At 40.9% G+C, this 24,133-nt stretch overlaps 1 protein-coding gene and 1 long non-coding RNA gene across 25 annotated transcripts in view; one reads left to right on the top strand and one right to left on the bottom strand.

Annotated features, from left to right (window-relative positions):
- Positions 1 to 39: 39 nt before the first annotated feature.
- Positions 40 to 24,055, bottom strand: CRIP3 (cysteine rich protein 3). Of its 6 annotated transcripts, none has more exons than XM_072832915.1 (9): positions 23,292 to 24,055; positions 19,684 to 19,796; positions 2,503 to 2,597; positions 2,027 to 2,084; positions 1,805 to 1,936; positions 975 to 1,046; positions 753 to 847; positions 595 to 652; positions 40 to 421 (listed from the first exon to the last, which is right to left on the bottom strand). In XM_072832915.1, the coding sequence occupies exons 1-9, from the start codon at positions 23,357 to 23,359 to the stop codon at positions 360 to 362; spliced, it is 753 nt and encodes a 250-aa protein (XP_072689016.1). In that variant the 5' UTR covers positions 23,360 to 24,055; the 3' UTR covers positions 40 to 359. The 6 variants fall into 6 exon arrangements, with proteins under 6 accessions (XP_072689016.1, XP_072689020.1, XP_072689017.1 ...); XM_072832919.1 differs by lacking the exons at positions 19,684 to 19,796; positions 23,292 to 24,055 and adding exons at positions 2,855 to 6,895; positions 9,244 to 9,364; XM_072832916.1 differs by lacking the exon at positions 595 to 652.
- Positions 2,240 to 24,133, top strand: part of LOC140636988 (uncharacterized) — a 50,260-nt gene continuing 28,366 nt past the window's right edge. For 17 of the 19 annotated variants that reach the window (XR_012034237.1, XR_012034235.1, XR_012034240.1 and 14 more), the window contains exons 1-4: positions 2,240 to 2,384; positions 4,714 to 4,835; positions 20,768 to 20,889; positions 20,979 to 21,064. This is a non-coding gene — a long non-coding RNA (uncharacterized lncRNA). Of the gene's footprint in view, positions 2,385 to 2,842; positions 3,409 to 4,709; positions 4,836 to 20,767; positions 20,890 to 20,978; positions 21,065 to 24,133 lie in introns of all 19 variants that reach the window. The other 2 variants (XR_012034244.1, XR_012034245.1) reach the window with 2 other exon arrangements.

Raw genomic sequence — 24,133 nt, 5'->3', positions numbered from 1 at the left:
CATTGTTTAGGCCTCATGCCCAAGGAAGAGTTGAAGGCATGGGAGCCAACATTTTATTAGAGAAACCAGAATAAACATGTTTTTTAAATACCTTGAAGTTATAGAATTTGCTATGGAAAGGGACTGGGAAGGCAAGGAGGCTACTCTTTAAAAGGTGGTGGCCTGTGTCCCCCGGCCAGATAGGAATGGGAAAGGGAGGAATCAGCATAGTCTAGACTCCCTGGTCTACCATGGAGCCTAGGCCCAGGCCACCCGAAGCCCACCTTCCCCTGTGGGACTGAAGAATTCTGTAGCTCCCACTGGACCATGGAGGGGATGATATGAGGCCTGAGTTAAGAGTGACCTCTCCTGTAAGCATCTCATTTGGATTTTATCTCCACGGGGTCATAGATGTAGCAGCCCACATCACCAATGTTCACACCTGAGGGAGAGAGCCCCATCACCAAGGGCCTTGTGGCTGGGGGGTATTGGGGTAGGGATGAAGGGAATTGGGAGGGGTCTGGGGTATGTTTGACCACAGGGGAAGTTGTCCACACATCCCCACAGACCCACATTCCATACTTTAGGCCCACTGTCTGGGATGGGGCTGCCCACCTTTGGGGCCAAAGAGGTAGCCGTAGCAGGGGATGTGGCAGTAGGGGACGCCGTCATGCTGAGACATAGAGAGAAAGAGAGCCATCTCAGCTTGGCTCTCTCTTCCCATCTCCAACCTCCCTCCTCCCAACATAAGCACCCATCCCTGCCCTGTTCACCTCAGCATGACTCCCAGCAGTCAGGGTCTTCCGGCAGCGCTGGCACCTCAGACAGGGTCGGTGCCAATTTCTGCCCAAAGACATCACCTTCTCAGCTGGTGGTGGAGAGAATTGGTAATTCTAGGGGCAGTGCAAGGAGACCTACCTGCTTTGTACCATCTCTCTATCTACACTTCCACGGCCATCCTTTGCCCCCTCCCCAAGCTTTCCATTGTCACTTACCAAAATAGACAGGTTCCTCACAGCCAGGGCACAGTGAAGTCTCCCCAGTGAATGTCTTCATGTGGAGAGGGCCTTTAAGGGGAAGAGACCCTGGCTAGGGCTAAGGTGGGGGCCAGGCCTAAGCAGGGCCCACCAGCACCAGCCTGCACATGGCTTCTTCCAAAAGCCATGCTCACCCCAGAGCCCCCCACCCAGGTGGCCTTGAGTCTGCTTTCATGGACAGAGCTGAGTCTTCTATGACCCCACTTCCTGCCCCTCCCTATCTACAGAAGGGACCCCCTGCTTCCTTCTCCTACCAGGGGCTCAGGTGCCCACCTGCTCAACCCTGTCAGCAACTCAATCCTCAGGAAACCTGAGCTGATACATGAGCTGGTCGGGGCATGGGTGTCAGGTGTTGGGGAGCATGGTGTCACTGCCCACTCTAGGAGATGGGAGGAAGGAACAGGGAGAGGGGAGAAGTGGAAGAATATGAGGAGCTGGCCCTGTCTCAATGACTTCTCACTTGGGTCATTCTTTCCATGGCCTTAGCCTGGGAGAGGCCTGAATTCCAGGCCAGTTTTGCCTCTGACTAGCTGTGTCTACACAAGGCCACTGGCTCTCTCCAAACCTTGGTTTCCTCACCTGTAAAACAGGGGTGATGTCACCTACCCAATTTACCTCTTAACTCAGCAGTTGACAGGAGGGAACCCCCAAAAAGGGCCATGAAAAAGGGAAGACTTTGCCACAAAGTTGTAGGAATGTGAGGCAGAGGACTAGGTGGGAGACTGCCACCTGGTCCTACCCTGTTCCAGCCTGAGGATGAGGAGTAGCTGGGGCCCAACTTCACTTACTTTTCTTGCCCTGGGGGAGGCCAGTCCTGGGCCTGGGGGGGCTGAAACTGCTGGGGCTGAGGGGAGTGGTACTGGCCGGGGTGAGAGTGGGAGAGTTGTAGAGGTAGGAACCCACACCACCAATGTTCACCCCTGCAGAGAAAACAGGGGTGGTCAGCCTGTCTCCAGCTCCCAGTCACAAGGGTTCTGCTGTCCTCTGGCCTCTTCTAGGGTGGTACTTACCCCTGGGTCCGAAGAGAGCCCCATAGCATGGCTTGTGGCAATACGGCCTCCCGTTGTGCTAGGCACAAGCAGAGGAAAGAGGGCTGCTCAGGGCTAAAGGAGGGGAGGCTCTCCTATGTCCCACAGGCCTTCCCTCAAGACAGACTACCAGATGTGTCTGTCCATTGGCTTGGGCTGGTGGGGCTGGGAGGGGTGGAGGGTGAGCTGGCATGTCACAATTGCCACTGGGGTCAGGAGAAAGGGCAAGAGCAGGTCAGAAAACGGCACCGCTTCCCTCCCCTCCCCAACAAAAAGCATGGGGTCCACCAGCACAACTCTGGCATCCCAAATCCTGGCTGGTGTGGGGCTCTCCAGGTAGGTGATTTCGATATTTAACTGCTGAGGTTGTCTTTGGTGAGCCTCCTGAGCAGAAACTGAGGGCTAGTACTTAGGGAATAATGACAGACATAGGGCTGTGTGCCCTGGCCAGGCCTCACCTCTGCATGCCCTCCTGGGGACAGGATGCTGTGGCAGCGCTCACATTTCAGGCAGAAGCGGTGCCAGTTCTTGCCCAGGGAGCTCACCTTCTCCGCTGTGGGGAACAAGGTGGAACCGGGCTGTGGGAAGCCAGGCCAAGCAGTGGGCGCCCCCTTTTCCCTCCTCAGCCCCGCCTGCCTCCTAGAGACTATGGGGAGTATCCCCGAGAGGTCAACTCCAACCGGCCCCAGCGCCCTGGGCCCCAGAAGCGGAAAGGGGGTCTGAGATCACACCGTCGCCAGTTTCTCGCGTCCTCAGGGAGCTCCCCGGCTCACACTCGTCCCATCTCCCCCTCCTCAGCCCGGGCCTCACCGAAGAAAACGGGTTGCTGGCAACGCGGGCAGGTCCAGCTCATGGCTCTGCACAGGGCAGCCGGCGCCACACACAGTAGGCAGCACCGAGGTGGGCTCGGTTCCCGCCCCCTTCGCTGGCTCCACCCATAGCTCCGCTGTGAGCCTCATTGGGCTGAATTCTGCAGCTCCTCCGCGCCTATTGGCTGTCAGAAATTTAGAACTCCTGGGAGAGGAAGGCGACTTCGCAGTTCTTTCCAAAATCTAAAGCCTCTGACCCGTGTAGATGAGAGAGGAACTTAAAGCCAGACGGGAAAGGAAGAGAGCAATGAAGACACCTGTAAGGATGGCACTAGATTCTGGCTTGGTACGGAGAGGAAAAGTGTCCAGAGTGCAGACGTCAAGAAACACTTGTAATTCCCTCAAAGCAAGGGGTCAGGCATTTTTTGAAATGGCTTAATTCCGCCTTGACAGTCTCACAGGTGGTTAAGAGCAAAGGAATCTGGAGAGCATCTCTGCCACTTACTCTCTAGCTTCAGGCGAATTACTTAACCTCCCTCTGCACCCATTTGTACAGTGAGTATGATGATTAATCTCTACCTCATAGGATTGTTGTGGGAACTGAGTAATAAATGCAAAGTGCCCAAACAGTGCTTGGCACATAACTGCTATAAAGGTGATACCTATTATTATGACGGATCCCATAATGAACTCAAGACTCTTTGGAAGCCTCAAAAGGTGGGCTGGATACAATGGTTTTCTTATTAAATTACAATGCTTATTAAATTTAAACGCATAAAAAATAAATTTAAACGCATAATTCAGACACCAATTACATATTCCTAATTTAGTTTTAAGGTGTTTTAATATTTGTCAAAAGTAGCTCAGCAGTGCTTCAAAGGACACTTCAAGAAAACCCACAGAGAATGGGAGAAAATATTTGCAAACATAGTATTTGATAAGGACCTAATAATCAAAATATATAAAGGAGTGACAGCTCAACAATAAAAAGACACCCCAATTTAAAAACAGGCAAAGAATTTGAATAGACATTTTTCTAAAGAAGATATACAAATGGCCGATAATCATATGAAAAGATGCTCAACATTTGTCATTAGAGAAAGGAAAATCAGGATCACAATGAGATACATCTTAGACCTATTAGAATGGCTATAATTTTAAAAAATGAGTAATAACAAGTGTTAGGGAGGATGTGTTGTTGATCAGAATGTAAAATAGTGCAGCCATCTGCAAAAACATTCTGGTAATTCCTCGAAATATTAAAGAGAGTTACCGTATGATCTAGCAATCACATTCCTAGGCATATACCCAAGAGAAATGAAAACATATGTCCACACAAAAACTTGTACGTGAACGTTCATAGTACTGGTATTCACTCCAGCGAAAACTCCAATTGATAAACGGATGAACAGTGTGGCCTATCTGTGGTAGAACAGAATTCAGTCATAAAAACAATGAAGTACTGATGCACGCTACAACATAGATGAGCCAAAAAAGCATGCTAAATGAAAGAAGCCAGACACATAATACCACATATTGTATGATTCCATTTACATGAAATGTCCAGAATAGGGAAATCCATAAAGACAGAAAAGTGGATTAGTGGTTTCTGAGGGTTTGAAGGAGGGGCAATTAGGCATATCTGCTAATGGGGTATGAGGTCTCTTTATGGGGAGATAAAGATGGTCTGGAATTAGATAGTGGTGATAGTTGTACAACCACACCAATATACTACAAATCAATGAATTGTATAACTTAGAAGGGTGAACTTTATATATGAATAATTTCTCAATAATAAGAATAATAGTAATAGTTAGTAATAATGCCTGAAGAGAACTTTTTTTTTTTTTTTAAAGGTAGCTCAGGAAATGAGGGGCAGGAGAGAGAGCTGATTACTGTGTGCCAGTGCCCCAGTGGAGAAAACAATCCCTCTAAATATTAGGTGGTGAAATGAAGAGTTTTCTGGAGTAAGTTCCCCTTTGGTAAGTCAGCTCAGAAACAGCTCAAGGGGTAGGTGTGCTAACTTAGCCTTCATCTGTGGTGCTGTGTTCTGCTCAGTGAAAGGAGTCCTATTTGTGTCGCAGGAGTCTGAGACCCTCTCAGACTTCAGTTCCCTCAGTGGGTAATGGGATAGGACTGGTGTCTATGAATTTCCACTCAACATTCCTGTTTCCTCACTTGTCTCCACCAGTACTTTTTCCTTATAACACTTGTTTTATCCTCCTTGTTGACTTCTAAAGGTGGAAGGCTGCACACCATGAAATAAACTTTTCTATACTTTCTTATTATTCATTTCTTGTTTTGGGAACTATTTCAAGATCCTTAGTTTTATAACTGTTTCTTGATGGGCTTCTTCTTTAACAAACTTGAAAAATATTAGTCTTAGTCTCCCCTGATATTTTACTCGTGTTCCTGCCTCTCTCATTTGTTTCTTAAATCAGACAGCTTGAGGTTCACGGTTTTTTGCTCTCTATGGTTCTTATGGAGAAGGTCCCATTTCAGGAGGTTGGGAAGACTTCATTGTAGTTATTCATAGGTATTGTATTTATTCTCCTTTAGGAAGGTTAGCTTCATTTGCCCAAGGAACTATCCTTAGAATTTTCTGGAGCACATCAATCCTTTCCCAAGGCTCTGTAGCTTTCTGTGTTGGATCACCTTGGACACATACCTCAGCCTCCTAGAGAGGTCATTTTTACCGTTGCATCCAGCACAGAGCCCCACACAAAGAAACATGCATTGGAGTGTGAGCATCATGATGCTTTAAGTCAATGGGGCAAGTGCTTTACTGCTCCCATTTTCTGTGGCCTTCCTGTATTGTATGGCCATGACAAACACAGTATGCCTTGTCTCTTCTATTTCAGTGCTTAAAAAAGACTAGTTAAGCCTCCTCCTTTCCAAATATTGGCCATCCATTTCCAAGTACAGCAAATCACAGTATTCTACTCTTCTTCTTTGCCTGGCTTCTTTTATTCTGTCTCTAAAAAAAAGCTTTGTAATGAATGCTAACAGAGAAAATGAACACTTCTTGTAGGAATGCACTTGTAGTTACTGACAGTGGCTGTTTTGAATATTTTGTGTGACTAAAGCCTCTACAGTGATATTTTAACAAATACCACAAATGGCTAAGTCCAGTTGAGTGCAGGTATTACCTGACCAGTTGTCAGGGTAGAGTTTGTGTCATCTAAGAGGCAGGTCCCTCTTTCATAAAAAGATGATTGTTCCGTTGGTGCCCCACCAATACCCCCTTTTTCCTGCACAGACCTGTCACAGTATCTGTATAATTGTGTTATGCTTATTTACCTGTAGGCTTTTTTTCAACCGACAGGACTGATTGAGATGTATCCGTGTATAATAGCACCAAGTATAGTGTGGGTGCACAGTGAATGATAGTTATTATTATTATTCTTAAAGACTTTTATTTTTAGGTAATCTCTATGCCCAACGTGGGGCTCAAACTCACAACCGTGAGATCAAGAGTCGCATGCTCCACTGACTGAGCCAGCCAGGTGCCCCTATTTTTATTAACATCTGTCACTAACACTTTTTACTTCATGTTTTTAAGTTCTGTTGTTAGGTACATTTATGTTTTTGGACTGTTGTAGTTTCTGATCAATTGACCCTTTTATTGTTGAAGCCAAAGAAACAAGCTTTTCAACTTGAGGTGAGTGGTGGTGAAGATAATGGCAGCAAACACTTGAGGGCTCTCACATAGATGAGGCATTGGGGGGCACTACTGAGACCCCTGAATAGAGGTCACAGAGAAGCAGACTGGGATTGTTCAAGAAAGGAACCTTTTTACAGAGCCCAAACGTGGGCTGCTTCAGATAGTAGTGAGATTCCTATCTTTGGATATGATAAATTACACTGGACAACAAACCAACTGATCAGCAGTGTTGCAGAAGGGATGCAAACATCATACACAGACAGATCTTTGAGGTTTCCTCACAGTTTGGCAGTATGTGATTCTGCAATTCCATTCCCAAAGAAGAGTTTCAAATTTGTGTTAGCAAGAGAACACTGTTAAAATAGTGACAGCAACCACCTATGGAGTACCAGTCAGAGGCACAGAACTTGTTATTTCTGATCCTACAACAATCTGGAGGTGTTTAAATGCTACATTAACAATTGTACATAATAGGAAAGTGGCTTGGAGAGGTTAAGAGATTTGTTCAAATCATACAGATCCAAGTCTCTCAAGCTCATACTCTTTCCACTCCCTGCTCCTAAGTATAGTTTCTGCTAAGCTGCCCATATGTTTCAGTCTGAAACCATACTATACTTGTCTGCACAGCACCTCTGTACCTAAAGGTAAGAGGACCTCTACAGGTAAATAATGGGTGGCAAGAAACAGGGGAATGTCATTAAAACTTTTCCATGGCTTCTTAGTGCCCTCAGGGTCAAGTTTTTAACTTGACCTTAAGGCCCTCCACCTTTCCAGTTCTAGCCATTTCTCCTGTTTCTCCCTCCAACCACACTAAATGAGCTGCTTAAACCTGCCAAATCCTTTCCTGCCTCAGGACCTTTGCAAATGCTATCGATACCCTTTCTGGGAACTTACTTCCTCAATATCTTCATCTCACTAATTCCTGCCTAACTTCACATCCCTCTCCCCTACTCAGTCCCAGGGTACTGGACTCAGTCACTCTCTCCTATAGCATCCTGTGCTGGAGGGCCAACGGGGTATAATCAATGACAACTGTGTTTTCCCTACTTGAGAGCTCAAAATGAGGGGGGAAAAAGGCAAATGGAGACTCATGATAAAAGCTACATTGTAGCTTAGTGGGAGAGTAAAATAGGTCAACTTCCTGCCCACCCCACTATCCCCACCACCCACTGAATCTAGGCTTTGCCTATCCCATTAGTCTGTGAGCTCCATGAGGCCAGGGACCAGGAATGCTTTGCCAAACACTGTGTATGTTTCCAATGCCTTGCTTAATCTCTGATACAGTGCTCGATACATATTTATTGGTGAAAGAATGTTAAATGTTATATACAAGTCTCCCTCAAATGTGAGGAGATGAGGGCTACTCAGGAGATGTGGAGTTAGGAGGGGACTGGGTAGGAGTTGAAAGTTTTGTTACAACAAAAGCCCTAGAGCAAGGGAAGCTTAGGTGCCTAAGAACTCAGGAGTTTGTTTCTTCATATCCATGAAGATCACTGTATATAAGGCAAACTGGAATATGATTTAAACCAATCCTGATTATAAATGCTAGATAACTAATAAAATAAAAAGAACTGAAAATCTGCTTTGGCAGCAAACCATTCCCACTAATTGCAGTCATTCACAAGAACTTACTAATTAAGCTTAATTAGCTTGTAGCACAATTATGTCTATCATTAAATATATGGCAAATGAGAGAATGTGGGAAAGTGTTATATAAACTGTAAAGCACCTTACAAATATGACTGCTATAATGTGTCAAATTAGCACTGCAGTGAGTTTTGATTACAACTATAAAGTCCACTTACTTTATATCTTTGTAGACTTATTCAAGCCTATGGGCATATGCTTATGACTTTTAAGCCATTATCAAAAAATTTGTTTCTAAAGATGATTCTTGAGAAGTTTCACTCAGTTCTGGTATGTTAATGAAAAATTAGTCTTACCTCTTGATCACTGTGTTATTTAACCTTTATTACACATAACGTGTGTGCTTTCTCATTCCATCTTCTGAATATCCCCTCTAACTAGAAAGCTCTACTTTCTGCCAGTTATGTTACTTAAAAAAATAAAAATAGAAACATGCACACAAAACAAAAACAGATTGAAATGTTTTCTCAAACACACTAGCAAGTCTGACCTTCTCCCTTGTTTTCTAGTATCTACTTGCTACCATTACATGCACCTGTTGAGAGCATTCTGCATATAACATTCTGTACATAGCTACTTACGGTTACCTGCTTGAGGTTATTGATTGGGCTACATTTTATGATTCAGTGGCATCAGCTGGGCAAATTCACAATCAAGACTGTAAGAAATGACCCTCTGATCCTTCACCATGATTACCCTCAACTTATGCTCATGAAGAAATCAACAACAGCTTTAAGTGGTGGTTTTCCATACAAAGATATATGGGTTTGGTTTCTCAAATATCACTTGGAAATGTGTATTTCATCTAAAAATATATAAAAATAACTATATCCAAATAATCTGCAGCATGAAAAATGTATCCACATGCTGGAAACTGAGAAAAAATAAGAGGAGTGAAACATGGTGGTCAGCTTGTTTATAGATCTGACAGATGGTGACAATGCTCTGTGATGTGAACTATTGGCAACTTCCTCATCTCACTTTTTTACAATATATAAGAATAGTTCTTCCAGGTCATGAGACTATGTTAAGGAAACTAAAACAGTTTCTTATGAATTCAGAAAAATGCGAAAGCTTACCTTTTTATAGAGAAGTTTCTCAGTTCCTCTATGAAACTCAAAGTCACAGAATCAATAGTCAAGTTCCAGGATCTTCCCAACTCCAAAATAACTGGGCTTTTTCTCTTCTTCTACTCTGAAGCTTTGGAACAGGCAGAGCTATAACATTTTTATTCATAATCTCTTATTATCACCCTCCCCACCAAAAACAGGGCAGCATCTTGTGGGTAAAGAACTTGAGCATACATCTTGTGATAAAAAGTGACAAAGAGAAGGGCTACAAAAACCAAAGTGGCACTGAATCTTTGCAGCTCAATAGGAGAAATTTTATTTTCTATTTAGAAGGATTTCCTCTGAAGAACCTCATCTCCCCCATTCCACATTAGTTCAACTTAGTCTATATTGTTCAGTAAGGGTAGACCCTGCCTTCCATGGTGAGCTTCTGACCAGTGCCTGGTCTGAGTACTTCATCCAGCTGGCCATAGTAATTGTACAGGGGGAGGAGTGTGGCCCAAGTCACACTCTTCATCTTCCCTGAGGCTTTTCCATGAGACTTCTTGGTGTTATCAGGAAAAATATACTTTCATTTTCTAGACAGAAACCTTGTAAGGAACCACAGCAGCTTGAGACTGCAGAGGTTATCTTGCCTCTTAGTAAAGAGAAAACCAGGCCAACTAAAAACTGAGAGAAAAGGAAAAGAAGGGTCCTAATGACATCTCTGACCTCCTGGATCCAACTCTGCCCCAGTTTCCCACTATCAAGTAATAAATTATCCCCTATCCATTGTTTATTAAGTTTGAGTTAGGTTTCTGTTACAACCAAGAGTCCTAATTAATACAACATGCATCTTTATACAGTTCTTGTGCTGCTTCTTGTATGTAAGAATCACATCATGTTGTGTAAAGTTCTGACACTGTAAATAGGTATACATTTAGTTTCTTTTTTTTAATTAATTAATTTATTTATTCATGAGAGACACAGAGAGACAGGCAGAGGGAGAAGCAAGCTCCATGCAGGGAGCCGGTCGGAGGACTCAATCCCGGGTCTCCAGGATCACGCCCTGGGCTGCAGGGGGCGTTAAACCGCTGAGCCACCGGGGCTGCCCTGTATTTATTTTCTTAATGCATGACTTTTAGGATAACCGTGTAAGAAAAAAAAAGTAGAAAATGACACGTATAAAAAAATGGATCTTAGATAAGTTATCCAATTAAATAGTGGGCATAAAAAATAGTGGGCATAAATTTTGGATGCTTTTCCAAAGAAGATATACAAATGGGCAATAATCACATGAAAAAAATGCTTGACATCATTAGTTATTAAGGAAGTGTAAATCAAAACTGTAAGGACATACCATTTTACATCCACTAGGATGGTGATCATCAAAAAAGAAAAACCAAAAATAACAAATGTTGGAAAAGATGTGGAGAAAATGGAACTCACATTTCTGGTGGGAGGGTAAAATGGTGCAGTTGCTATGGAAAACAGTTTGATGGGTCCTCAAAAAGTTAAACAATATTGTGATATCATAGAAATGGCAGAGTAGAGAGTTACAAGAACCAGTCCTCCACTGAAGCTAGCATTATGCTGGCAAAAACTGACAGAAGCAACTTTTTTAGAATTCTGGAATCTAAAAAAATTTAGAGTGGAGTCCAACCAGTGCTGTGCTTAATGAAAAAAAGCAGCTGTTAAATTTCAGTAACAAAACGTTGTAGCATTTTTGTTTACCTGTCTACCATCCCCCATTCCTCGGTTAGGTGGTGGCTGTGGGACATCAGTCCACATTCCTGGTGTGGCTTGCTAGTACCAGGGGAGGATAGATGCACCCTTATTCTCAAAAGACTGGCTGTCACTCTGCCCTGTCTGGTGGTTCCCTGAGGGACCCATGCTGAATCTGACCTTTGTTTTGCCCCCTCAGCCTAGAGCAGCTTTCCAAGCAGCATCTGTTCAAAGTATTTAAAAACTTAGATTACTGGTGGCTGCCTAGGGCAAGAGACAGAGAATGGAACAAGCAGCAGATGGATCTAAAAGCCTGACAAGTAGGAGACTGAGAAGGAAGCTTACATGGGGAAATAAGGACTCTGAAGAGTTACTGTGTGATTGGGGAAATACAGCATATAGAGTACATGCCCAGGGATAGCTGTATGTTCAGAGAAGACCTGAGAGGACCCTAGGCTTGCAGCTTTGGCTGATCTTCAGACTCCATGCAATCCAGAGGTGAAGGCTAAGGCAGAGTTTCAGGCAAATTGGTTTAGCACTGAAGTAGTACACCAACTCAGAGCCAAGCTACAAAAATGTGGAGAGGTGGTGGTGGTGTTTTTACCCTAGTCATTTAAGGAAATCTCTGTCAGGTCACTGACTGATTGCTGAGATAATGGAACAGAGTTTCGGTAATTACACAGAACAAGAAATGCAGTCTTGCAAAAACAGTTTGGAAAAGTCAATAAACAAATGGATGACAACAGCCTTCAATAATCAACAACAGCAAACCCTGGGAGGGGGATCTGATTCCCAGATTGACACACTGTAATATTCAAAATGTTGTTTTATTTTTTGAGTTTTTTATTTTTTAAAGATTTTATTTATTTATTCCTGAGAGACATGAAGAGAGAGTTGAGTCTTTTTTTTTTCTTTCTCCTATTCAGAATAATTTCAGTAGTCTTATCTCCAAGTTCACTCATTTTTTCTTCTGCCAGCTTGAATCTGCTGTTGAATTCCTGTAATGAGTTTTCCATTTCAGCTACTGTGCTGTTTAGCTCTAGAATTTTTATTTAGCTCTTATATAATAATAAATGTATATTAATATAATATAAATACAAGTAATGTATATCTATAGATATTCTTTATTCATTTCTTCATTCTCCTAGTTTCCTTTAGTTTTTTCATCTATTATTTTCTTTAGCTCTTTGAGTGTATTTAAGACATTTGATTTAAAATATTTGCCTAATGGAATGCCTGGCTGGCTTAGTTGTTAGGGCATGCAACTCTTGATCTTGGAGTTGTGAGTTTGAGCCCCACATTGGGTGTAGAGATTACTTAAAAAATCTTTAAAAACAATAAAATATTTGCCTATTAAGTCCAATGTTTGGGCTTCCTTGGTGACAGTTTCTGTAAGCTTCTCTTTCTTTTCTGTGAATGAACTGTACTTTATTCTTTTAATCCCTTGTGATTTTTTTTTGTTTAAAACTGAACATTTAAAAAAAAACTGAACATTTTAGGGGGTTTCCTGGGTGGCTCAGTGGTTTAGTGCCTGCCTTTGGCTCAGGGCATGACCCTGGAATCCCGGGACAAAGTCCCACATCGGGCTCCCTGCATGGAGCCTGCTTCTCTCTCTGCCTGTGTCTCTGTCTCTCTCTGTGTCTCTCATGAATAAATAAATAAAATCTTTAAAAAAAAAAGTGGAAATTAAGACCTTAGTTCTAGAGAAACAAAAGCTGAGGGAGTTCATCACTAGTAGACCTGTCCTACATGAAATGCTAAAGGGAGTCCTTTAGGCTGAAATGAAAAGACACTAGACAATAACTCAAAACCATATAAAGAAAGAAATCCAGTAAAAGTAACCATGTTCGTAAATATAAAGCCAGTATTATTGTATATTTGATTTGTAACTCCCCATTAGTTTCCCATATGATTTAAAGGGCAAATGCACAAAATAATTATAAATCTATGTTAATCAGCACACAACGTAAAAAAAGGAATTTGTGATAAAACAACATAAGGATGGAGATGAACTGAACTGAAAGGAGAGATAGATAGTTCTACAATAATGTTGGAGATTCCAATACTTCACTTCAATAAAGAATAGAGCGTCTAGACAGAAGTTCAATAAGGAAATAGAGGATTTGAACAACATTGAACTAAGTAGACCTAACAGACATATATAAAATACTTCAACCAAAAACAGAATACAGGGGCACCTGGATGGCTCAGTTGGGTTGGGTGCCTGCCTTTGGCTCAGGTCATGATCCCGGGGTCCTGGGATCGAGTCCTGCATCAGCCTCCTCACATGGAGCCTGCTTCTCTCTCTGCCTATGTCTTTGCCTCTCTCTGTGTCTCTCATGAATAAATACATAAAATCTTAAAAACAAAAACAGAATACACATTCTTCTCAGGTGCACATAAAACAGTCTCCAGAATAGATCATATGTTAGTCCACAAAACAATATATTTTAAAAGACTGAAATCATACAAAATATCTTCTCCAATATAAAAAGCTAAAAATTAGTAACAGAAAACTGGAAAATTCACAAAACATACTCTTAAGTAACTAATGGGTCAAAGAAGAACTCACAAGAAAATGATAAAATACTTTGAGATGAATGAAAATAAAAAAAATATCAAAACACATGGGATGCAGTGAAAACAGTGCTAAGAGGGAAATTTAACTATGAACATTTTTAAAAAGAAGACCTCAAATCAATAACTTAACTTTATACCCTAAGGAACTAGAAAAAAAAAAGAGCCAACCAAGCTAAAAGACAGTAGGAAGAAAGAAATAAAGGTTACAGCAGAGATAAATGAAACAGGGAACAAAGAACAACAGAGAGAATCAATGCAACCAAGAGTTGGTACTTTGAAAACACTGACGAAATTGGCAAAACTTTAGCTAAATTTACTTAGGAAAAAAAAAAGATGCAAATAACTAAAATCAGAAATGAAAGTGGGACTTTCCAGAAGTAAGAAAGCATTATAATAAGATAATACTGTGAACAACTGTATAATTAAGTAGGAACCAGACAAGGACGTCACTTTTATCACTGCTTTTTTTTTTTTTTTTTTTTTAATTTTTTTTATTTATTTATGATAGGCACACAGTGAGAGAGAGAGAGAGGCAGAGACACAGGCAGAGGGAGAAGCAGGCTCCATGCACCGGAAACCCGACGTGGGATTCGATCCCGGGTCTCCAGGATCGTGCCCTGGGCCAAAGGCAGGCGCCAAACCGCTGCGCCACCCAGGGATCCCTATCACTGCTTTTTAAACATTGTACTGGAAGTTCTATCTAGAGCAATAAGGCAAGAAAAATAAATAAAAGGTAACCAAATTGGAAAGGAAGAAATAAAAATATATTCTCAAATGACATGATCCTATACACATGTATATTATTTATATGTTATATTATATTATATTATATTATATTATATTATATTATATTATATTATATTATATATTATGAATCCACAACTACAAAACTAGAAGAAATTAAGTTCAGCAAAGTTTCAGGGGATAAGATCAACACATTAAGGTAAACTGTGTTTCTATACATCTGAATAAATAATCCAAAAGGAAATTACGAGACAATTCCATTCAGTATAGCATACAAAAGAGTAAAATACATAGGAATAAATTTAGCCAAGGATGTAAAAGACATACACAAGAAGTACAAAATACTGCTGAAAGATATTAAAGAAGACTTAACAAACAAAAAGGCATCCCATCTATGTTCAGGGATTGGAAGATCTAATAGTGTCAAAATGGTAATGCTAGGGGCGCCTGAGTAGCTCAATCAGTTAAGCATATGTCTTTGACTCAGCTCATGATCCCAGAGTCCTGGGATAGAACCCTACATTGGGCTCCCTGCTTAGCAGGTAGTCTGCTTCTTCCTCTTCCTCTCTCCCTATTCATGCTATCTCTCTCTCTTCCTCAAATAAATAAAAAATATATTTTTAAATGGTAACGCTATCCAAAGTGATCTACAGATTTTAAACAATCCCTATCAAAATTCCAATGACCCTTTTTGCAAAAATGAAAAGCCATTCTGCAAATTCATATGAAACTACAAGGGGGACCAAACAGCAAAATGATTTTGAGAGAACAAAGTTGAATATCTCATACTTCTTAATTTCAAAACTTACTACAAAAAACTACAGTGTTCAGGGCAGCCCCGGTGGCGCAGCGGTTTGGCGCCACCTGCAGCCCGGGGTGTGATCCTGGAGACTCGGGATCGAGTCCCACATCAGGCTCCCTGCATGGAGCCTGCTTCTCCCTCTGCCTGTGTCTCTGCCTCTCTCTCTCTGTGTCTCTCATGAATAAATAAATAAAATCTTAAAAAAAAAAACTACAGTGTTCAAAATAGAGTAGTACTGGCAATAGGATGGGTTATAAACCAATGGAATAGAATTGAGAGTCCACAAATAAATCCATACATATACAGCCAATCAATTTCTAAGATGCCAAGACAATTCAATGTTGAAAAAACAGTCTCTTTTTAACAAATGGTGCTGACACAACTGTAATATCCACATACAAAAGATGCAGTTGGACCCCTACCTCACACTATATACAAAAATTAACTCAAAATAGATCAACAACCTAAACATCAGAGCTAAAACTAAAAAATTATTAGAAGAAAACACAGGGCTAAGTCTTCATAGTCTTGTATTTGGCAATGGATTCTTAAATATTATGCCAAAACCACAAGTAGTAAAAGAAAAAATGGATACATTGCATTCAATAAAAAAATTTTATACATCAAGAGATATTATGAAGAAAGTGAAAGGACAACATGAGGCATGGGAGAAAATACCTGCAAATCATAAATCTGATAAAGGTCTAGTATCCAGAATATATAAGAATCCTTACAATTTTAGAAGAGACAAACAATCCAGTTAAAAAATGGGCAAATGATTTGAATAGAGATTTCTGTAAAGAAGATACATAAATGACCAAAAAGTACATGAAAAGATGCTCAATATCATTAGTTATCAAGGAAAGGTAAATCAAAAGCACAATGAAACACTAGGATGGCTATATTAAAAAAAGAAATTAACAAGTGTTATGAATATGGAGAAATTGGAACCATTATACATTGCTGAAAGGGATGTAAAATGATTCAGGTGCTGTGGAAAAGTATGGCAGTTCCTCAAAAAGTTAAACATAAAATAATCATATGACTCAGCAATTCCACTTTTAGTCATATATTTTAAAGAAGTGGAAACAGGTATTTGAACACATACTTATTCATGAATGTTCACAGCAGTACTATTCACAGTAGCTAAAAGGTGGAAATAACCCAAATGTCTATCAACAAATGAATGGATAAACAAATTGTGGTATACATATACAATGGAATATTATTCAGCCATAAAAAGTAATGCACTACTGATGCATGCTATAACATGGATTAGCCTCAAAAACATTATGCTAAGTGGGGATCCCTGGGTGGCGCAGCGGTTTGGCGCCTGCCTTTGGCCCAGGGCGCGATCCTGGAGACCCGGGATCGAATCCCATATCAGGCTCCCGATGCATGGAGCCTGCTTCTCCCTCTGCCTGTGTCTCTGCTTCTCTCTCTCTCTCTCTGTGACTATCATAAGTAAATAAATAAAAATTAAAAAAAAAAAAACATTATGCTAAGTGAAACAAGCCAGACAGAAAAGGTCACATATCCTATGACTCCATTTATGTGAAATTAACCAGAATATGTAAAACCATAGAAACAGAAAGCAAATTGGTAACTGCCAGGGGTACAGAGAGATAGGAATGAGAACTAACTGCTTAATAGACACAAGGTTTTATTTTGGGGTAATGAAAAGATTTTGGAACCAGACAGAGGTGATGGTTACACAACATTGTGAATGTACTAAATGTCACTTGTTCATTTTTTAAAAAAAGATTTTATTTACCTATTTATGAGAGACACAGGGAGAGGCAGAGACACAGGCAGAGGGAGAAGCAGGCTCCCCACAGGGATCCCAATGCAGGACTCGATTCCTGAACTGGGATCACGCCCTGTGCCAAAGGCAGATGCCCAACTGCTGAGCCACCCAGGCATCCCTCGCTTGTTCATTTTAAAGTGGTTGTTATGTGAATTTTATTTCCATTAAAAAATAAAAAATAAAAACACAATACCTGAGATACAGTCAGAAAAATGGTTATATTTTGGGAAAGTAGTGACTGGAAGAGGACATGAGAGGAGCTTCAGGGGTGTTGGTCATATTTAATTTTTTTTATTTGGGTATTGGTTACCTAGCTGTGGTTACTCCATTAAAATTTGGGGGCTTAACACTTGTGATGTGTGTACTTTAGTTTTTTTTTTTTTTGTACTTTAGTTTTTTATATGCACCCTATACTTTAACATAAAACTTTATTTTTAAAGAGTTACCTTGTGACTCAAGATATACCAAAAAAGAACTGAAAAACTTACGTTCACATAAACACTTGTATACAAATGTTCACGGCAGCGCTATTCATAATAGCCGAAAACTGGAAATAACTCAAAATCCCATCAATGGGACGCCTGGGTGGCTTAGCAGTTTAGTGCCTGCCTCCGGCCCAGGGCATGATCCTGGAGTCCTGGGATCGAGTCCCACATAGGGTTCCCTGCATTGGAGCCTGCTTCTCCCTCTGCCTATGTCTCTGCCTCTCTCTGTCTCTCATGAATAAATATTTTTTTTAAATCCCACCAACTAGTAGATACACAAAATGTAGTATATTCATGCAGTAGATTATTCAACCACAAAATACAGTAAAGTATTGACACACAGTGCAACATGATGAATGAACCTTGAAAATATGTTAAACAAAAGAAGCCAGACACAAAAGACTACATGTTGTATGACTCTATACGAATTGCCCAGAATAGGTAAATCCACAGAGGTGGAAAACAGATTGGTGACTGCCAGCAACTTTGGGGTAGGGAATAATTGGGAGTGTCTTCTAATGGGTATGTGTTTCTTTGGGGGGGGGGTGGTAGAAATGTTCTGGAATTAGATAGTGGTGATAGCTGCACAACCTTGAAGATATTAAAAACCACTGGATTTTACACTTTAAAATGGTGAATCTTAAGTTACAAGAAATTTACTGTTATATGAAATATATTACAATAAAAAGGATTTTAAATATTTTTATAATATATATGAACTCTAGCATATCAAATATAAGAAGTTCAAAGGGAAAATATTACTTTGGAAATGTTCTCTTTCCTCCTGTCCATCCTTCAGATGAGCACATTTTTTTTTATCTATCTATCTATCTATCTATCTATCTATCTATCTATCTACCTACCTACCTACCTACCTACCTACCTATCTATCTATGAGAGACACAGAGAGAGAGAGAGAGAGAGAGAGAGAGGCAGAGACACAGGCAGAGGGAGAAGCAGGCTCCATCCAGGGAGCCTGACGTGGGACTCAATCCAGGGACTCCAGGATTGCGCCCTGGGCCAAAAGCAGGTGCTAAACCGCTGAGCCACCCAGGGATCCCCCAGATGAGCACATTTTGGAGGTGTACCTCAGATACCACTGGAGAATGGAGGTAGGTGAGTCATAGTTAGGAATGAAAACTGTGACCAATAGCCCTGATTGTCCCTGCCTGAGCAGAGGAATGTGGCAGCTGATGAGAAACAGATCTTGGGCTGGAGCAAGGGAGAGAAAGTTAAAAGTGGTAGAGACAAAGTGCTGGCAGCTCTGGCACCAGAATGCTTTCCATTGCTTCATCTACAGGGTCATGCCTTAGGAATGAATAGTCTCTAACTGATTTAAGCTCAATAGCCAAAGGTCCTGAGATACTTCTTACCCCTTAGTAAGGAGTAAGAGTACTCCCTACTCTTTTGATGACTTTGGTTGGATATTATGCAGTTCTTGGTACTTGTAATGTTAGGAGTATTCCCAAAGCCTACCCAAACCATACATTTATTTGGGTAGACCTCTGGGACTCTAAAAATGCCTGGGTTTACAAATCAGGAACAAAAGTAGGCTAACAGTTTTAAGGGTAAATCTGGATCAAGAGCAGCTCAGATTTAAATGGATCTCAGAGTTTCAAGGACTTAAAGGTCAGCTAAATTTTATTTTGGTTCTCATCCTCCACAGTCCCAAGTGCAAAAAGGAGTAAATGAAGCACCTACTAGCATTTTAGATAGACAGTAAAGGGTTTCCTTGGTAGTCTGAAATGGTTCCTGCCTAATTCTGTGTGCCAGATGTTTCAATGTGTGTACAGGAGAGATAGTAAGACTTAGTGGAAACTGATAGACAGCAGTCCTGAAGTCTAAAATCCCAGAATTTTTCAACCACATTTGTGATTGTCTTCCCTTCCCTTCACCTCTTTTGTCTACTCACTCTGCTCCTCTAAGGACATATCCAATTTTTACCTTCATTCTTAAATGGACCAATAATGAAACTGAGATAGAAGATGTTCTACTTGCTGGGAACATGGGGGCCCAGGGTCAAAGATGAGAATACCTGAAAGACACAGCTTTAACATAAATATCATGGCACAAAATGAGAGATGGATGTTAGGAGATAAATTGAGATGAGGAGAGACAAGTTTAAAATATACATCTCTATGTCTATCTTAATTTTGTTCCTCTTCTACTGCTACAAAGATACAGACATAAATACACAACATATTTGCTCACCCAACTTGCCATTTCCTGGCGGTTAAAAACACAGGGACTTTTCCACAACCCATCCCTGACCCAGCAGCCATACCTACCTTCTGGAAGTCAGACGCTAGAAGTGACTGCCTACTGACCTCCAAGGTGCTCATCATTTCTCTGGTCTCTGTGGCTTCTATCCCTGCCTCCCTGAGGCAGAGATGTCTTTTGTAGTCCTTCCTTCTGGAATTTTGGACTTTGGCAACTGCTCCTGAAAAGAAAGGAAGAGAGGTAGGCAAGAATCAGTAAATGTCTTCATAGGCATCCTTGTGTAGGTAGGCTATAGGAGAGCTGGGCAGAAGTTTATCAGGGATGGAGCATCAGAGAAATGAAAGAAAAGGATACCTCCAAATGGTTGATTTTACCTCTTTGCAATCTTTCTCTGTACCCTCGTATCATGTAACTCTGCCTCTGTTTTCACCCTTATTTACTTCCCTTAAACATGCTCATTTCCATTGCTTTCTACAAAATACCTTTCTCTCCTGATCCTCCACAAGTGGAAATAACAAAAGCCTGTAAAGCCTTTATTCTATACATCTAGATACAAATTACCTTCTATTCTCTTGCATGCAACAAAGACTTTGTGATATCTTTTGTGTACCTGCATTAAAGTAAGCTCTGTGAAGACAGGCAGCTTGATTTATAGAATTTCATGTCCAAATGCTTGTACACGTGGAAGTGCATAACGAGCTAAAGAGATAGCGGCAAGAGAAAGGGAAGAGGAAGAGAGAAAAAAAAACCAAAAGAATAAAATTCTTCAAGAATGGAGATTGAAGAATGAATATTGCCCAGCATTGATGGGAGTAGAGGAATTTAGTCTTGAGGAAATAGAAGCAGGATCTATTTGTAATGACAGAAAATTGATGAGAGGAATGAAGACAGGGATGCACTGAGTGGGAGACACACTTTAAAAAAAAAACCACTATTTTTTTAATACGTAAAAGTATGCAAAAGGAAAAAAAAAAACCTGGTCTATAATTCCACAACATGATAATCGTTACTGACATAAAATTACATATTTTACATGTGTGTACATATTTTATATGTGCATGAAATATTTATATTTTATGTAAAATACATTTTATGGTCAGGATGTTGAAACAAAAAATACAGAATAAAAAGTGAAAGCATTCCTCTTCCTTCCATCAACAGAAACTGTTTTTGCTTTTTGTTTCCTTTCAGAAATCAAACTGGCAACTTGACTTAGGTTTCTGATGAGGTGACAAGAGGATGTTGGGCCAGATCAGAGATTTGGGGTTTGACTGATTTCAACATGCCTATGAAATCTGGCTTGAAGGAAAAAGGTAACCATCTGAATATCAAAGTTCCCAAAGCTTTTGATTGCTAACTCTAAGGTCAGTTTATCCCCATTCCCAACCTGTTTTTCTTTCAGGAGCTTCAGGGGCAATGTGTCCCCTTCCTGGCCTGACACCATTATTCCAGAATGCTGTTGAACTGAAGAGGTTACTGGCAGCCTCGGTATGCATTCATTGCCATAGACAGTGCTTTGTATACAAAGATCCAGGACAGAAGCAGGGATAGTTGGTTTCTGGAGTGCTAAGTACCCAACAAATACAGTCAGCAATTTGTATCTTTTACTCACTTATAAATCGCTGAGTATTCACAATCAGTTAAAAAAAAAAAAAGCTACTATTACCACGTTGATTCTTTTAACAAATTTTTATTGAGCAATTTATGCGTGTCTGGCATCTGTGCATTGGGGATACAATGATAAAAAACCATAAGCAAAGACAGCCTTCCTGCTTTGGAGAGTTTATGATCTAGTTGTGTGGAGAGGGATAGATTGATCAAATAAACATATAAATGTAGAACCACACTGTGCAGTGAAAACATACATGGTCCTTTGAAAGTGTAAGGGTTGAGGGCAAATGAGCATGGCAATGTTTTTATAATGGTAGAGGTTCATTATCCGTTCAACTGCTTGGCTTCCCAATGAATACTGTTAGCATATACATAATTTTTCTGGTTAAAAATGACATATTATTATAAAATAAAATTCTAAAGAAATGTGTTCACAATTACAAACTATTTTCATTGGTCCATGTTCTCACAAAATTGTTAATAAATGTAGACCTTGCTTAGGTTCTCTCTTATCCCAGGCTTGGTAAGTATGTTTTGTTAATGTGAGAACCAAGGTTTAGGAATATATTTTTTTAAGTAAGGCCCATCATGAACCTTGAACTCATGACCTCAATATCAAGAGTCACATGCTCTACCAACTGAGCCAGCCAGGTGTCCCAGGAATATATTTTTCAAAACCATCTCACTTTCTTTATAGGCAGTCTCCTCTCTGAACCTGCCTCCACTTTTTTTCTTTTCTAAATATACACTTAATGTCCCTGTTGGATGCCTGTATCTGTAGGTCCAACCCTCCCTGCAACCCCCACCCAACACCTTACCATTCTTCTTCAGTCCCTGAACCTGGCAGCCTGAAAAATGAATATATATCCTGACATGCTTTGATACCAAAGCATTAGCTAACTTTTTGACTTTTTAAATTTTTTTTAGAGAGATGGAGCTGTATTAGGTACAATGGGAATACTTACGAGAAAGGTTAAGAGTCTTATATGCCCTGAAGCTAGCTGTGAATAGGAGAAAGATGGCTTAGGAAGTAAGAGGTCTCCATTCACAAAGCCAATGGGAATTTTGGGGGGTTATTTACACAATTTAGGTAAAATTAGATGTTTGCCCAAATTTAAACCTAACTACGGATAATGCATTCTCATAGTTAAGGGAGTCCAATAAAAACTTTTCGGATGTTTGCAGAATTTTAAAGTAGTTATATATAATATCATAAGTGACCTGTAAAGATTAGAGCCCCCTCCTTGCATGTGCCTTTGTCTCCAAAGGTGAACATTTATTCAGTGCTGAGAGTATTTAATAAAAAGAAATAGGGCCTATCTTTAGGCGCTGGCATCTGGGTTAGAATTCTGCCTTTCCTTTCACAGGGCTTCTCTGGATAGGCTCCAGAGCTAGATCCCACTGATCAAAAAGGGATCACACTTCCTGCCCAGACTAAAGGCTCTCCCTCTGCTAGTTCAAGGCAGATATGAAGAATGCCATTGCTTCTTACAAGTAGGCATTATTTTAGAAAAAGCCTGAAGTTTTCAAGAAATAGAGAAACAGCTCAAAGCACTCCAGCCCCGAATACTTGAATTATTTCTGTACTTCCTAGATTTTGTCTCTCTTCCTTTCCCTACCCTTCCCAAGAGTCCCCCTCCTAACCTAAAGAAAGATTCTGACTCCCTCGGTGAAGGAGTAAAGGTATGAGTGAGATCTGGATAAGATTAACCCCTCCCTACTCTAAACCCATTCATATCTCCCCAAAGGGAGGTGGATTTACTAAGTGAATAGGCCTGAAAATATTAACTGGCATTTTATTTTATTTTTTTTAATATTTTATTTATTTATTTAGGATAGTCACAGAGAGAGAGAGAGAGAGAGAGGCAGAGACACAGGCAGAGGGAGAAGCAGGCTCCATGCACCGGGAGCCCGAGGTGGGATTCGATCCCGGGTCTCCAGGATCGCGCCCTGGGCCAAAGGCAGGCGCCAAACCGCTGCGCCACCCAGGGATCCCTATTAACTGGCATTTTAAACTTGTAGGTTCTCTGAATTCCTGCAGATAGGCTGCTAGAATAGGGAAGGAGTGGTTCTCTGGAAAAACAAATATATTTCTGATGCTCACCTGGGTTTATGTTCATCTAAAGGACACCTTCTGAGGCAGTCTATGGTTTCCAGGCCAGAAAGGTGCATTAAACTCAGGCTTCAGCCTAAAAAGCAGACCTAGGAGGGCTACTCTGGATGGCATGACCCTGGACACATCTGGGCTGAGGTGGAGACAATGATTATCATCTTAAAGAAGGAAAAAAGAATATCCGTGGCACAGTGAAATGAACTTGTCCAAAATCACAGCAAGGCAAATGGCTGAAGAACACTCACGGACCTAACTCCCAAATATATATTCTTTCCACAACACAATGAAAAACAGGTCAGGACATCTTCTAAATAGACATTACCAAGGCTCTAGAAAAACTAAATAGCCTCCCCAAATTCAACATAGGATTCTGCAGCTCTGCACACAAGTTAACCGTGAAAAATGAATTCTTAGGAAAATAGGTCAGCTTTGCATTGTTTTTGAGTGGGTAGAAGACAAGACTCTGACGCCTCTGTTCAGCCAGGTTACAAATTTCTAACAAGGATGTCAAAAGGAAACCGGAACAGAGATTAGGGAATCTGAGGACTAAGCTCTCTGATCCCTAAGAGTGCCCTCAGCAAGAATATGAATGTTCTAGGGGGAGCTCAGCTTCCAGAGTAACATAAGGAGAGCCAACATAAGGATATATGAAAAGCTTCCCAATAGGAAGATGCCAAAACCAGACCACTGTCACCTACTCAGTACCCAACCAGGCAGCACTGAGGCATAGACTACATAACTTCAGAATCTGACATGAAAGAAGTAGCCCTAACAAGTTGGGAGAAAACAACTAGGAGGGAGGAGATAGACAACAGGACAGCAGGAGTTCATAT

The sequence above is a fragment of the Canis lupus genome, chromosome 7 (assembly GCF_048164855.1).
Source record: "Canis lupus baileyi chromosome 7, mCanLup2.hap1, whole genome shotgun sequence".
NCBI lineage: Eukaryota > Metazoa > Chordata > Mammalia > Carnivora > Canidae > Canis > Canis lupus.
Note: the sequence above shows the minus strand (reverse complement) of the source record. Positions and strands in the feature narration are given on the sequence as shown.

What these genes read in the sequence shown, in the direction of transcription:
- CRIP3 (XM_072832915.1), bottom strand. Translation starts at nt 23,359, where the DNA reads ATGCACCTTTCTGGCCTGGAAACCATAGACTGCCTCAGAAGGTGTCCT. An exon ending in GGCTCTCTTCGGACCCAGGG is followed by an intron (nt 1,937 to 2,026) that starts GTAAGTACCACC and finishes TTTTCTCTGCAG; the next exon opens with GGGTGAACATTGGTGGTGTG. An exon ending in TGAGGAACCTGTCTATTTTG is followed by an intron (nt 848 to 974) that starts GTAAGTGACAAT and finishes CTCCACCACCAG; the next exon opens with CTGAGAAGGTGATGTCTTTG.